Source organism: Schistocerca nitens, chromosome 8, assembly GCF_023898315.1.
Source record: "Schistocerca nitens isolate TAMUIC-IGC-003100 chromosome 8, iqSchNite1.1, whole genome shotgun sequence".
NCBI classification, from domain to species: domain Eukaryota; kingdom Metazoa; phylum Arthropoda; class Insecta; order Orthoptera; family Acrididae; genus Schistocerca; species Schistocerca nitens.
In genome coordinates this window covers 384,576,295-384,588,867 of record NC_064621.1, presented here as the reverse complement: position 1 = coordinate 384,588,867, position 12,573 = coordinate 384,576,295, and the positions used below count along the sequence as shown (strand labels likewise).

Genomic DNA, 12,573 nt, shown 5'->3' with positions numbered 1-12,573 from the left:
GATAGATAGAAGTATATGGCAAATGGTGAGAGATTAAAGAGAAAAACAAAATTTACAATCATAAAGGTTCATCATCTTTGTGGGTGTAGTATTGTACAATACACATCTATTTCCATTCTATAGTAATTTAATTTGTTGGAAGAGTAATAAATCAAAGCTAAGTCCTCTTTAATATTTTTTGTGGCCTAATTCAACATACCACAGGAGAAGGAAAAGGGAGAGCTATGGGAAAAAAGGAAAAACAACAATGTTCAAATAAATATGAGGTATGTCACTGCAGTTACAGAGTATTAGCTATGATGAAAATGAAGATTTATCATGCAGTAGAGTGCTTTAACAGAAAGAGTGACTCAATCAGTGCTATGAAGATCATAAATAAAATATATTTATGAAGTGATAGGAATTTAAAAGAAATGACAGACAGGTGAAATGAAGTAACTACATGGATAATAAAATATTAAACATTTAACACAATACACTGATCACTTCATTTTGATATCACACTTACGGAAAAAGTAATATAAAAATGTGAGAATATAAGGGCAGAATGTAGCTTGAAACATTCCAAAATGTACTAACCTTGTTGCAGTCATGTCTTTGTTGTCACTGATAGGATCAGTAGGTTTAGCATTTGATTCTAATGAAAGAAGCTTTTCTGTGCTTCCTCTCCTTGTTACTTCTCCCATAATGCTTGACACCATTTCATTAGTAAGAGATTCAACAGTGCGCATGCGACTTCCAACATCAGTTTCACGGCTACTAGTGTGTGGTATGGAGTGTGATGAATGCCTTCGGAGCTTCCGTCCTTGCTGACTACCAGTCAATGAAACATGTTGCTGGATATTAAGAAGCTCCATTTCAGCAGATGTTAAGTCACAGTGTGGAAAATGCAACTATGAGAGAAAAATAGGCAAAGAAGTTACATGTAAGCTGTTAACATCAATAAAATACATGTTGGGCTTAAAAATTCACATTTATGAAGATGATGACTACACATACACGCACGCATGTGAACACACACACACACACAGATTCAATTGCAGACATCGAAACACATTATTACTAAAATGTATAGGACAACCCCTACTTAAAACATGATTTCTGTTTTTAAAATGTTCTGGTAGGCATTCTACAGTAACTTCCTTTTAGTATAGATGAGGGCTTCAAAGCAAATGCGCTCTTTGAGCAGACAATGAGTGCAGGCCTGCGAGCAGTGACTGATGCATCCCCTCTGTTGTCACAGGAAATAGGGTCGGGAGCTGTGTGGAGACTTTTATAAACAAGGAAACTGAACCTGAGGGAAATGCTTGGAAAAACATAGACTGCCTTTATATTCCCTGCAGCAATGCAGATCATTTACTTCAAGCTGCAGATCAGTGTGAATAGACCAGTGGAAGCCTTTTGTGTGTGTGAAATCTTATGGGACTTAACTGCTAAGGTCATCAGTCCCTAAGCTTACACACTACCTAACTGAAATTACTCTAAGGACAAACACACCCCCATGCTGAGGGAGGACTCAAACCTCCGTTGGGACCAGCCGCACAGTCCATGACTGCAGCGCCATAGACCGCTCGGCTAATCCCGCGTGGCTGACCAGTGGAAGCCTTTTCATTTTCCCATTCATCTGCACTATGAATCCTGATTATCGCCCAAAATGACTAGGGCTCCACCTGTAGAGACATAAACTAGCAAATTCCATGACTCATCTAAATTTTCTACATTTTTTCGACAGTGCTAAGAATGTCACATGAAACTCTGTGCTTCAGATATCTACACTTTCACACAGCACCAAAGGATAAGCTAACCACTCTTTACAAATATTTTGCAAGCTGATTCTGAACATCATCTGCTGTAACCCGTGGGGGCTCCACAGTTGAAGTGTTTGATAACACCACCACACAAAACTCTTGTACCTGAGGTGGACATAAATGCTCAACTGCAGCTACCAAGTATTCTTTTATTAAATCACCACCTGTGATAGGGTGCAAGGACTTTGCCAAAAGTAGTGCAAATTTGTAGCCCATCCGAATGGCATACTCATTTTTTCTTCCTCTTCTTCAGCACCTTCAGAGACCTTCCTCTCAAGTTTTAAGACTTCCTATACACCCTTAAGTACTCCACATATTTCATCTCCATATTCTTTGATGAGGTAAGAGATGTACTGCCTTTGCAAATTGAATTTACTGTATGCACTCAGAGTCTTATGATATACTAAATAATTTTCATACCCATCTTTTTGTGTAAAAAGATAAGATTCCTCACACTGCAGATTGAAATGCAAAGACAATCTCAGTGTTATAAAATGCCAACTGCCATTGCTCCTATTAGATGGCACCACTGTGAAAACATTCCTCACATACTCTGGCCCTGTTTGAGTTCATTTGTCCATGCAAGCTACTTATCATTTGGTGCCCTCTCCCCTTTCCCTTGTACACTTTCACCCATGTCGTGTTTTGCTACTAACTGTGATATGCACGAATGAAAATCTTGTGCTTGGGCATCCCTGGCACCACTTTCAGCCTTGCTCCCCAGGCAGCAGCCTCTGTTGTTTGGACCGTAAACCATCCCTACCTTATTTCACAGTTGTCACTCCTCCCATGTTGTCACAATGAAACAGTGTGTGCACATTTCCATCACTCCCCACCAGACTGCCACTGCTCTGTTCACGAGTAAGAGCGTAAGGAGGCACTTCACTGCTCAAGTTCAAAATCAGCCTGGCCAGTCAATGGCCTCTCAGACCATGACATGCAGTTCCTTCTGTTAAATGTTAATACTGAACAGGATATAAAATCTGTTAAATCTGAGCTCAAAAGGGTAATCAGTAAGCCAAAAATTGATTATTTTAGGACACTCCTCAGAGACATTCACTGGACTGATGTTTACAGCGTTCATGGCATGAATGAAAAATATAACATTTTTGCTAATAAAGTGCTTACCTTATTCGAACACTGCTTTCCCCCAAAACTTACCAAGGTTAGAGCAAAGTCTACAAAGAAGCCATGGATTACTCGAGGAATAGGGGTATCTTGTAAAACAAAAAGAAAACTGTATCTGTCACTCCGAAACATTTCCAATGTTGATGCTATAGCACATTATAAGAAATACTGCAAAATATTAAAGACTGTAATACGGATGTCAAAGCAAATATATTACAAGGAAAAGATAGTCATATCAGATAACAAAATAAAGACAATATGGGATATAGTGAAGGAGGAGGCCAGTAGAACCAGACATGAAGAGGAACAAATAGCATTAAGAGTAAATGATACATTGGTGACAGATGTGTATAGTGTTGCAGAACTTTTTAACAAACATTTTATAACTGTTACTGAAAAGATGGGGTTGTCAGGTTCGGTAGATGCTGCTATGGATTACCTTAGACCAGACATTTCAAGTAACTTCCTTAATATGAATTTGACCCTCACTACCCCAACAGAAATAATGTCCATCATAAAATCTTTAAAATCAAAAACATCTAGTGGGTATGATGAAATATCAACAAAGTTAATTAAAGAATGTGATTCTGAGCTAAGTAACATATTAAGCTATCTGTGTAACCAGTCATTTATTAGTGGAATATTTCCTGAATGGCTGAAATATGCTGAAGTTAAGCCACTGTTTAAGAAGGGAGATAAAGAAATAGCATCAAATTTCCATCCAATTTCACTGTTGCCAGCATTCTAAAAAATTTTCGAAAAAGTAATGTACAGTCGTCTTTATAACCATCTTATCTCAAATAACACACTGTCAAAGTCACAGTTTGGATTTCTAAAAGGTTCTGATATTGAGAAGGCTATCTACACTTACAGTGAAAATGTGCTTAATTCATTAGACAAAAAATTGCAGGCAACTGGTATATTTTGTGATCTGTCAAAGGCATTTGACTGTGTAAATCACAATATCCTTTTAAGTAAACTAGAATATTATAGTATAACAGGAAATGCTGCAAAATGGTTCAAATCTTATATCTCTGGCAGGAAACAAAGGGTGTTATTAGGAAAGAGACATGTATCAAGCTATCAGGCCTCATCCAACTGGGAACTAATTACATGTGGGGTCCCACAAGGTTCCATTTTGGGGCCCTTACTTTTTCTTGTGTATATCAATGACCTTTCATCAGTAACATTACCAGATGCCAAGTTTGTTTTGTTTGCCGATGATACAAACATTGCAATAAATAGCAAGTCAAATGTAGTCTTAGAAAAATCAGCCAATAAAATATTTGTGGACATTAATCACTGGTTCCTAGCCAATTCTTTGTCACTAAACTTTGAAAAAACACACTACATGCAGTTCAGAACTTGTAAGGGGTGTCCCAAGAGTATATGTCTAACATACGATGACAAGAAGATAGAAGAAGTGGACAGTGTTAAATTCTTGGGATTACAGCTTGATAATAAATTCAACTGGGAGGAGCACACCACAGAACTGCTGAAGCGTCTTAACAAATCTCTGTTTGCAATGCGAATTTTGTCAGACATAGGGGATATAAAAATGAAAAAGCTGGCACACTATGCTTACTTTCATTCCATAATGTCATATGGGATTATTTTTTGGGGTAATTCATCAAGCCAAGCTAAAGTTTTCCGGGCACAAAAACGTGCAGTGAGAGTTATATGTGGTGTGAACTCAAGAACATCCTGCAGAAGCCTGTTTAGGGAACTAGGGATACTAACTACTGCTTCCCAATATATTTATTCCTTAATGAAATTTGTCATTAAAAATATATCACTTTTTCAAACCAACAGCTCAATTCATGGAATCAATACTAGAAATAAGAATAATCTTCACAAGGATTTAAAGTCACTTAGTCTTGTACAAAAAGGTGTGCATTATTCAGGAACACACATTTTCAATAACTTGCCAGCAGCCATAAAAAGCTTAACAACCAATGAAATTCAGTTTAAGAGAAGCCTAAAGGATTTATTGGTGGCCAACTCCTTCTACTCCATTGATGAATTTCTTAGTAAAACCAACTGATTTGTATATAAGTACAACATAACTTCTGCACAATTTCAGTGCAGTAATGTGTTCATTGAAAATTTGTGTGTGTGTGTGTTAGTATAATCTAACTTCTGCACCATTTCAGTGCAGTAATGTGTTCATTGTAAATAAGTATTACAGTAGTTTTATTACCTTATAAATAAATAAAAAACTTTTTTATTTTAAATTCAGTGCATTAGTATTTGTAAAATGACTCTTAGTGTTCATTAAAAAATGACGATCATTCCACTTGAGACCTGTGGAATGGTACATTAGCTTATTTGTTTTAGTTGTAAATATTTGTCATGTATTGTTGTTTTTCTGACATGTTCCACATCCTGGAGGACCTCCTCACTACGGATCAATTGGAATGAAAGTAAATCTAATCTAATCTAATCTAGGTCTGTCATGACGCTGTGACAAACATTGTTCATGAAAATAAAGAATATTTGTGACTGTGAATGTGAGTGAAATGGTTTCACCCTCCTGACAGCATATGGATGCACTTTCTAAAAACGTACAAGGAAATCCGCACCATCTAACTGCTAGTGTTGCAGACCTAGAAAAGGCAAATTACTGTGGTGAGATGGAGTCAAAATGGAACACTGTTAAGAAAAGGCTCAATGCTGGTAAACCCACTGTAATGGATAACTGGTTAAATGAGGTAGTCAAGAGGCTCAAATGTAACTGCATATTTCTTCTCCATCCCCATCCCCTGACAGGTGAATATTTTCTACTGATTATTAAGTGTGAAGTTCTCACGAAGTACACATCACTGTAATTGTGCTAATGCACAGCAACTTTGTATGGATTAAGTTCAGACTCTTATGACAGTTATGTGTATTCTAGATTTGGTTGTATTGTATTTGATAAAAATGTAGTTTTGGTCCACATTTATTGGATACCACAGCTTTTTTTTAGTCGTGGACCAGTTGGAGATGTTTTGCTTTTCTCTGGCATGTATACTTAGCTATTCAACCAGTTATGGGGTGGGCATTTCAATAAGTTTTTGGCGATTGATGCTCCATATAATTCTGATAAAGAAAAACTAATGCAGCAGGTCATAGCATGTCCCTATCATATGTTGTAGACTGTGAAAAGTTGTTTGAACAAAAATATTTGTATCATGTTGAGAAGTATTGCAAGAAGTAAATAGATGCTGTTCCTCCTATTATATTACTCAACAGCTCTTTTCATCTAATACTTCAAATCAAGCTTTTCATCTATATCTACATCACACTCTGCAAGCCACCTAATGGTGGTGGCAGAGGGGCCTTTTGGTGTCACTAACTAATCCCCTCTACCCTGTTCCACTTGTGAATGTCATGTGGGAAGAATGATTATTGGGAAGCCACAGCATGAGTTCTAATTTCTTGAATTTTTTTGTAGTGGTCGTTTCCCAAGGTGTATGTGGGAGGAAGTAATATGTTGTCTGTCTCTTCCTGGAAAGTGCTCTCCCAAAATTTCAATAATAAAAATGCAACTTTCTTGAAATTCCAATAGTAAATATGTAACTTTATACAGACCACTATCACTTACAGCTACATATACAGGTGTTTTTCTACTTTGATTCCAAACATTTGGGGATTGTCAGTTTCTTGCCACGTGTCTACTGGCAATGTATTATAGAGTTTTGCGTCACAATATAAAACTCCATTCCAAAGTCTACACAGGGATACACAGACTATACAGAAATTATTTTTTACTTCTAGTATTACACTTGTGAATTGTACACTCCACCCTAAATGCACTTTCATTACTAAACAAATACCTAACAGTAACAATCTAATACAGGTATAACAAATATGACAATAAAACTACTGTGGACAGTACTGTAAAAGTCATTACAAAGTGAATCTCATGCTGTTGTGCCAGTTTGAATGTGGCAACAAATATCATTATAGAAAAGGACCAAGTCAATAAAGCACTGTCATGGTATATTTCTGTTTCTGTTACTTCCATGCGTCCTTTCTCCTTTCATACTTATGCTTGGTATGAAAACAAAGCACATTTTCAACAATGGCACGGCGTGAGCAGGCAAGCTCTTGTTCTGCCAACATTGCTCCTTTCCCTCATGGCAGTTTATGTATTGGGTGAAGTTTTCTTCCTCTGCTCCCGCCATATTGTGAAGTTAGTGACCAAGGAAGGTTTGAAATATAGTAGGTAAGGGAAAATTTTAAAGAAGTGGGTAGGTAATCCACATTCATTAAACCAAAGAGATACAGAATAATTAGTAAAATGAAAATGTCATTCATTAAGCAAATAATGACTTAGATGTACAGAATTAATATAACTAGGGACAAAAACTAAATTTAAACAAACAACTACTTAGAAGTACAGATACAATCAGGTTGGCAGAAATAATATAGCTAAGGACAAAAGTTATTACCTCATCAGTCAGACCACTGAGTCGAGCAATCTCAAAAAATGTTGTAGATGAGATTCCTGTTATTCGATTTGCATTGAACGGTAAAGGTTCACATGGTTCTAGTGCAGCTAGCTGAGCATCACTGAAACCAAAAGAAAGAATTTTCCCATAAAATGTAGACTATTGCCTTTGTAAGTTAATGAAGACACACACAGGATGGTTTACTGCAAATGCAAAACCCAGGCAGTGGTCTGTAGTCTTAGTCAGTAAGACTCAAGAAAGAGAGGCACTTAGAATGGATTACTTAATTCACAGGATTCACAAAAACAACAAGATACCATTGGCTCATTAATTACAATCAATACATACAGTTGTCTTCTTCTTGGCTAGTATTAGGGTACATAATATAATTCCTGACCATGTAGGCATGAGTAAAAAATCTTATCTGTATTTTAATTGAGTTTGTGGTTGAACATATTATATCAGTTTGTTTGGTGCAAGATACTGGCACAACACGGACACAACCTTCTTCTTGAAACAAGTGGCTGGCACTTGGGAAAATAACTTAACAGTAGACTGAAACTAACAAAAAAAATGGTAAAAAATTGATATATTTATTAGACGCTGGACAGTCAGTTTGTGACAGGCTTGCTTATTAGCTAAAAAGCCCAAAATTTTAAAAATCTAGTGTTGCTTTGGAGTGAAACTAGGAACAGTCAGCTTCTCAGATGTACAGAAGCCAGATTTTGACACTTTTGTGGGAAACAATGTGATCTGTATCTTTTGGTAGTCTCTGTTTTACAAGGAGGTGTGATTCAGCCCAAGTCAATATTATATTCTGGTGGCAGGTCAATGTTAGGTTGTAGAGATAATAGATAGCTGGAGAATGTTTTTGGTTGCTGCAATGGATTTTGATAAGTTTCTTAAAGTGGAAATACAGTGGTCAGGTTGGTTGGCTCCCAGAGTGCAAGCATATAGCAATATAATTCAAACCAGTGATATAGGTGTTGTGATTAGTTAATCATGTATAATTAGTAGCAGAGCAAAGGAAGTTGACTCAGGTGTGCTGGTAATAAATGTCTCTTAAATGTAATGCAGCAAAATCACATCCTTGGCACACCACCAGGCCTACATGGGGAATAGCAGCGGACATTCTTTTAACTTTTCAGAAAGCTACATTTGTCAATGCTGGCACAACTGCAGACACTGCAAAGATCTTTGTCACATCAACTGTAAGCAGAATAGCTTGGCACAAATCAGTTTTGGGTGACTGATCATCAAGAAGGCATGATTTTGTGGTTCTGGTGGCTTAGTGACGAAGAATTCTGGAACTTTGTGTGGCATGTACAAGAAGGATTGAAGTTTTGTAGTCCCACTGGTACCCTCAAGTTATTTTGAGGTAGAAAATCAGAGAGGAACACAGAAGTAGTGGTAAGCAACAGATATTCAGTGAGAGGAGATTAGTCGAAAGAAACTATATATCTCAATGTCAGGAGGAAAATAAGAGGGAAAGAGAAGAGGGAAAAACATGAAGCATGGTTAGAAATAAGCATGAATTAATGAAATGTACCATAAGGTTCATTTTCAAGGTCAGAGACACACACTTAATCAAAATTGGGAAAAACATAATAAACCTTCACAACTTTCCACGGTGCATGAGCTTTCATGATCCACAATGTAGGATAGATGAAGCTTAGGACACTTAACAATAGCACTTGTTAAATTTCTGCAAGTGAAACAAGCCTTGTTAATCAAGATAATGATTTTGAAATGGCGTACCCTTGGTTATCACAAATATTTGGCCATTTCTTCCTAATAGGCAGCAGTTTCTGAGGTGTGGTTGGGGTCAGGCTTGAGAGCTCAGTTGTTTCCCTGCTTCTTTTTTTCTGGATACTCTTAACATTACTCTCCACTTATTAAATATTATAAAAATCATTATTTGACTTTATCAAGATATTTGTCTGTACAATGCAGGTGATTAAATTGGAACAGCAAGCCAATGTGTATCACCAAGAGTCCAAATTTCATTGTATAGTATTTAGCAAAATAATTAATTTTAAATATTTAGCTTTAAATGTTGAATAAATGGGTCTATGGATTAGAGACATTAATAACATGAAAAATCCAGGACAGAATAATGACAGTATTATGAAAAAGACATATTGCTACTCACCATATAGAAAAGACATGGAGCTGCAGACAAGCACAACAAAAAGACTGCATCACATTTGAGCTTTCGGTCACAAGGACTTCTTCTAAGTTGAAAACACAAACACACATTCACACAAGAACAACTTGCACACACATTAACATTGTCTCTGGTTTTGAAGGCCAGACTGCGTGAAGCAACTGGGCCTGATGGGAAACCAGTCTGTGGCTGGTGGGGATAAGGATGACACTGGGACAGGGAGAGCGAGGGATAGCAGGGTAAGAATGTAGGATGTCTTGGAGGAAGTGTTCCCACCTGTGCAATTTGGAAAAGCTGGTGTTGGTAGGAAGGATTCAGATGGTTCAAGCTATCAAACAGTCATGAAAGTGAAGCAGGTTGTGTGAGACAGCATGTTCAGCAGCTGAGTGTTCCAGTTGTCTGTTGGTCAGTTTGTCAGTGGCTATTCATGCGGACAGACAGTTTGTTGGTTGTGATTTTCATGTAGAAAGGATCACAATGGTTGCAACTTAGTTCATACATCACATGACTGCTTTCACAGGTCTTTGATGGGGTAGGATTCTTGTGACAGGACTGGACTAGGTAATGGTGGGAGAACATTTGGGAGACATCTTGCACCTAGGTCTGTTGCAGGAAAGAGAGCCATGAGACAAGGGGTTGGGAGCAGGGGTGAAGTAGGGATGGCCAGAGGTACTTAGCTGGTTTGGTGGGTTTTGGAATACCACTGTGGGAGGGGTGGGAAGGATAGTGGATAGGATATTCCTCATTTCAGACCATGATAAGACATAGTCTAAACACTGGCATAGAATGTGATATAATTGCTCCAGCCTTAGGTGGTACTGAGTCATGGGCACAGTGCTCCTTTGGGTCACATGGTGGAAATTAAGGGAGGTGGTAGGTGCCTGGAGAGATAAGGCATGGGCGATCTGTTTCTGTGCAATGTTGGGAGAGAATTTAGGGCTGTGAAGATATCAGTAAGATCCTTTGTATATTTGGAGAGGTACTGCTCGTCACTATAGATGCAACGGCTACAGATATCTAGGCTGTATGGAAGGAACTTCTTGGGGTATAGAATGGGTGGCAGCTGTCGAAGTGGAGGTATTGCTGGTCATTGGTACTAACGTAGCAATCACTGAGGTGGGGGTCAACATCAAGGGAGGTGGCTTGCCGGGTTGAGGAGGACCAGGTAAAGCAAATGAGGCAGACAGTGTTGTGGTTCTGGAGGAATGTAGAAAGGGTGCCCTCACATTCAAACAAGATCATGAAGATGTCATCTATGAATTTGAAGCAAGTGAAAGGTTTGAGATTCTGGGTGATTAGTAAGGATCCCTCTAGATAGCCCTGAACAGGCTGGCACAGGTTAGTGTCAAAGACTATGCCATCTGGATACTTTCTAGCAACATCACCTTTTTGTTTGTGGACCAAGTCATCTGAAAGTAGGAAACAGAACTTAAAAACCAAAACAAGTGGGAACCTGTACAACTTGGAAGAAATAAAAATGCCATCCAAATTTCTTTCCAAACTTTTGGAGATGACCCGGCAACACCAGTAGATAACAAGACAACAGCAATTAAACAGAAAGGAACTCTCAAGGAACACAATGAAAGAGTTGGCCTCCAAATAGCCTTCCAAAAAACCAAGTACATCTGCTCAAAACATCCTAATCAAAAACTTATCACAAAATATGGGCAGAACTAGAGTTCCTTACTTCAAATATTTAGACGAACTCCTTGAATTGACGGGGAGAGAAAATTAGCACAGAAAATTCATATCCAAAAAGTTAGGTGAGCCTATGATAAAATCTTTAACCTCTACAGCAAAAAATGTACATTTACACACAGGAAAATCTGGCATTATGATACAGTAATGTAGACTGAAGTCTTGTGTGCTTGTGAAATGCTTATATTCTACAGAGAAGATGACCTGGAAGATGCCCTAAAAGAAGAGCGCAAAACTCTAAGAAAGATATTCAGTCCAAAAAGGACAGGAGATGGATACAGCTCAGGTGATTTAAATCAAATAAAAACATTTTAAAATAGCATGCAGCTAGCCTCGCTTCTGTATTTCTGGAGTTCCCACAGCTGTCCCGGCCTGTAACTGATGTAATGGGTTTGCTGGTTCCCATCTTTGCAGGTAAGTGAGGCCTCGATGTCCCTATAGTCATACAAAATTTAACAGATGTAGAGAAATTGTCTGCATGGAGTGACAAAGTGTTGTCAGGAGTCACCAACCTTATGCTGCAAGCATAGGCACACTCTTATGTAAATTATGCAGAAAGGCTCACAAATACAAAGCCATTTGACATTTTTGAAAAGAGCTAGTGGATAGATAAGGAGATAAGCAAAGAATTAGCTACTATAGGGACCAATGTTCCACGCTATCCCAAAATTACAGAGAGGGTTTCTGAGCACTTTGCTGTAAGAATAAGAGCTGTGTAATATCATTCATATGTACAAGGGGAAAATAGCTAAGGAAACAAAGTGCAAGTCAGTGAAGCAGAAACTCACTGTGTAGATGCATTTGTTCACGGGATTCACCAACAGGTAAGTACTGAGGTGAAGTGTGCTTCGATGAGCACGCTAAGGGAGGCCTTGCATCTCACTTATCTATGTAATAGGTCTCAGGAATTCATCAAATCTTCCTCCAGGGTAAACCCCGCTAATCTGTATTCACTGGCAAAGTGCACTGCAGTCATTGCAAACACCCAGGTCACATGGCTTTGGCACCAGAATGTGCCTACTTGTAGAAAGACCAGATAGGAGACAACAAACTGTCAGTCTTACAGCATCTCTCAGACAACCAAATACACTATGGAGGTACTCAAAGGAATGCAAATACAGGAAATGGGTACAGGAGCAGTTCTGCCACTCCCCCCCCCCCCCCCCACACACACACACACATACCCTTCCTCAAAGTGAATCCAGTAAGAGAGGCAGGACTTGATCAGGTGGCAAACATAACTTTGCAAAGTAAAACTAACAGTAGACATTCTACCTATATCACTGATACAGGCACACCAGTAGGTGTTTTGTTAGTTAAACTTACTCACAGTCGA

At 38.3% G+C, this 12,573-nt stretch overlaps 1 protein-coding gene across 1 annotated transcript in view; it reads right to left on the bottom strand.

Moving 5' to 3' along the window:
* LOC126198416 (probable E3 ubiquitin-protein ligase HERC1) overlaps nt 1-12,573 on the bottom strand; it is a 747,204-nt gene that overhangs the window by 356,499 nt on the left and 378,132 nt on the right. The window contains exons 34-35 of the mRNA XM_049934719.1: nt 7,373-7,493; nt 580-893 (exon numbers count right to left, since the gene is read on the bottom strand). Of these exons, the coding sequence (XP_049790676.1) occupies nt 580-893; nt 7,373-7,493 (435 nt within the window). The remainder of the gene's footprint in view (nt 1-579; nt 894-7,372; nt 7,494-12,573) is intronic.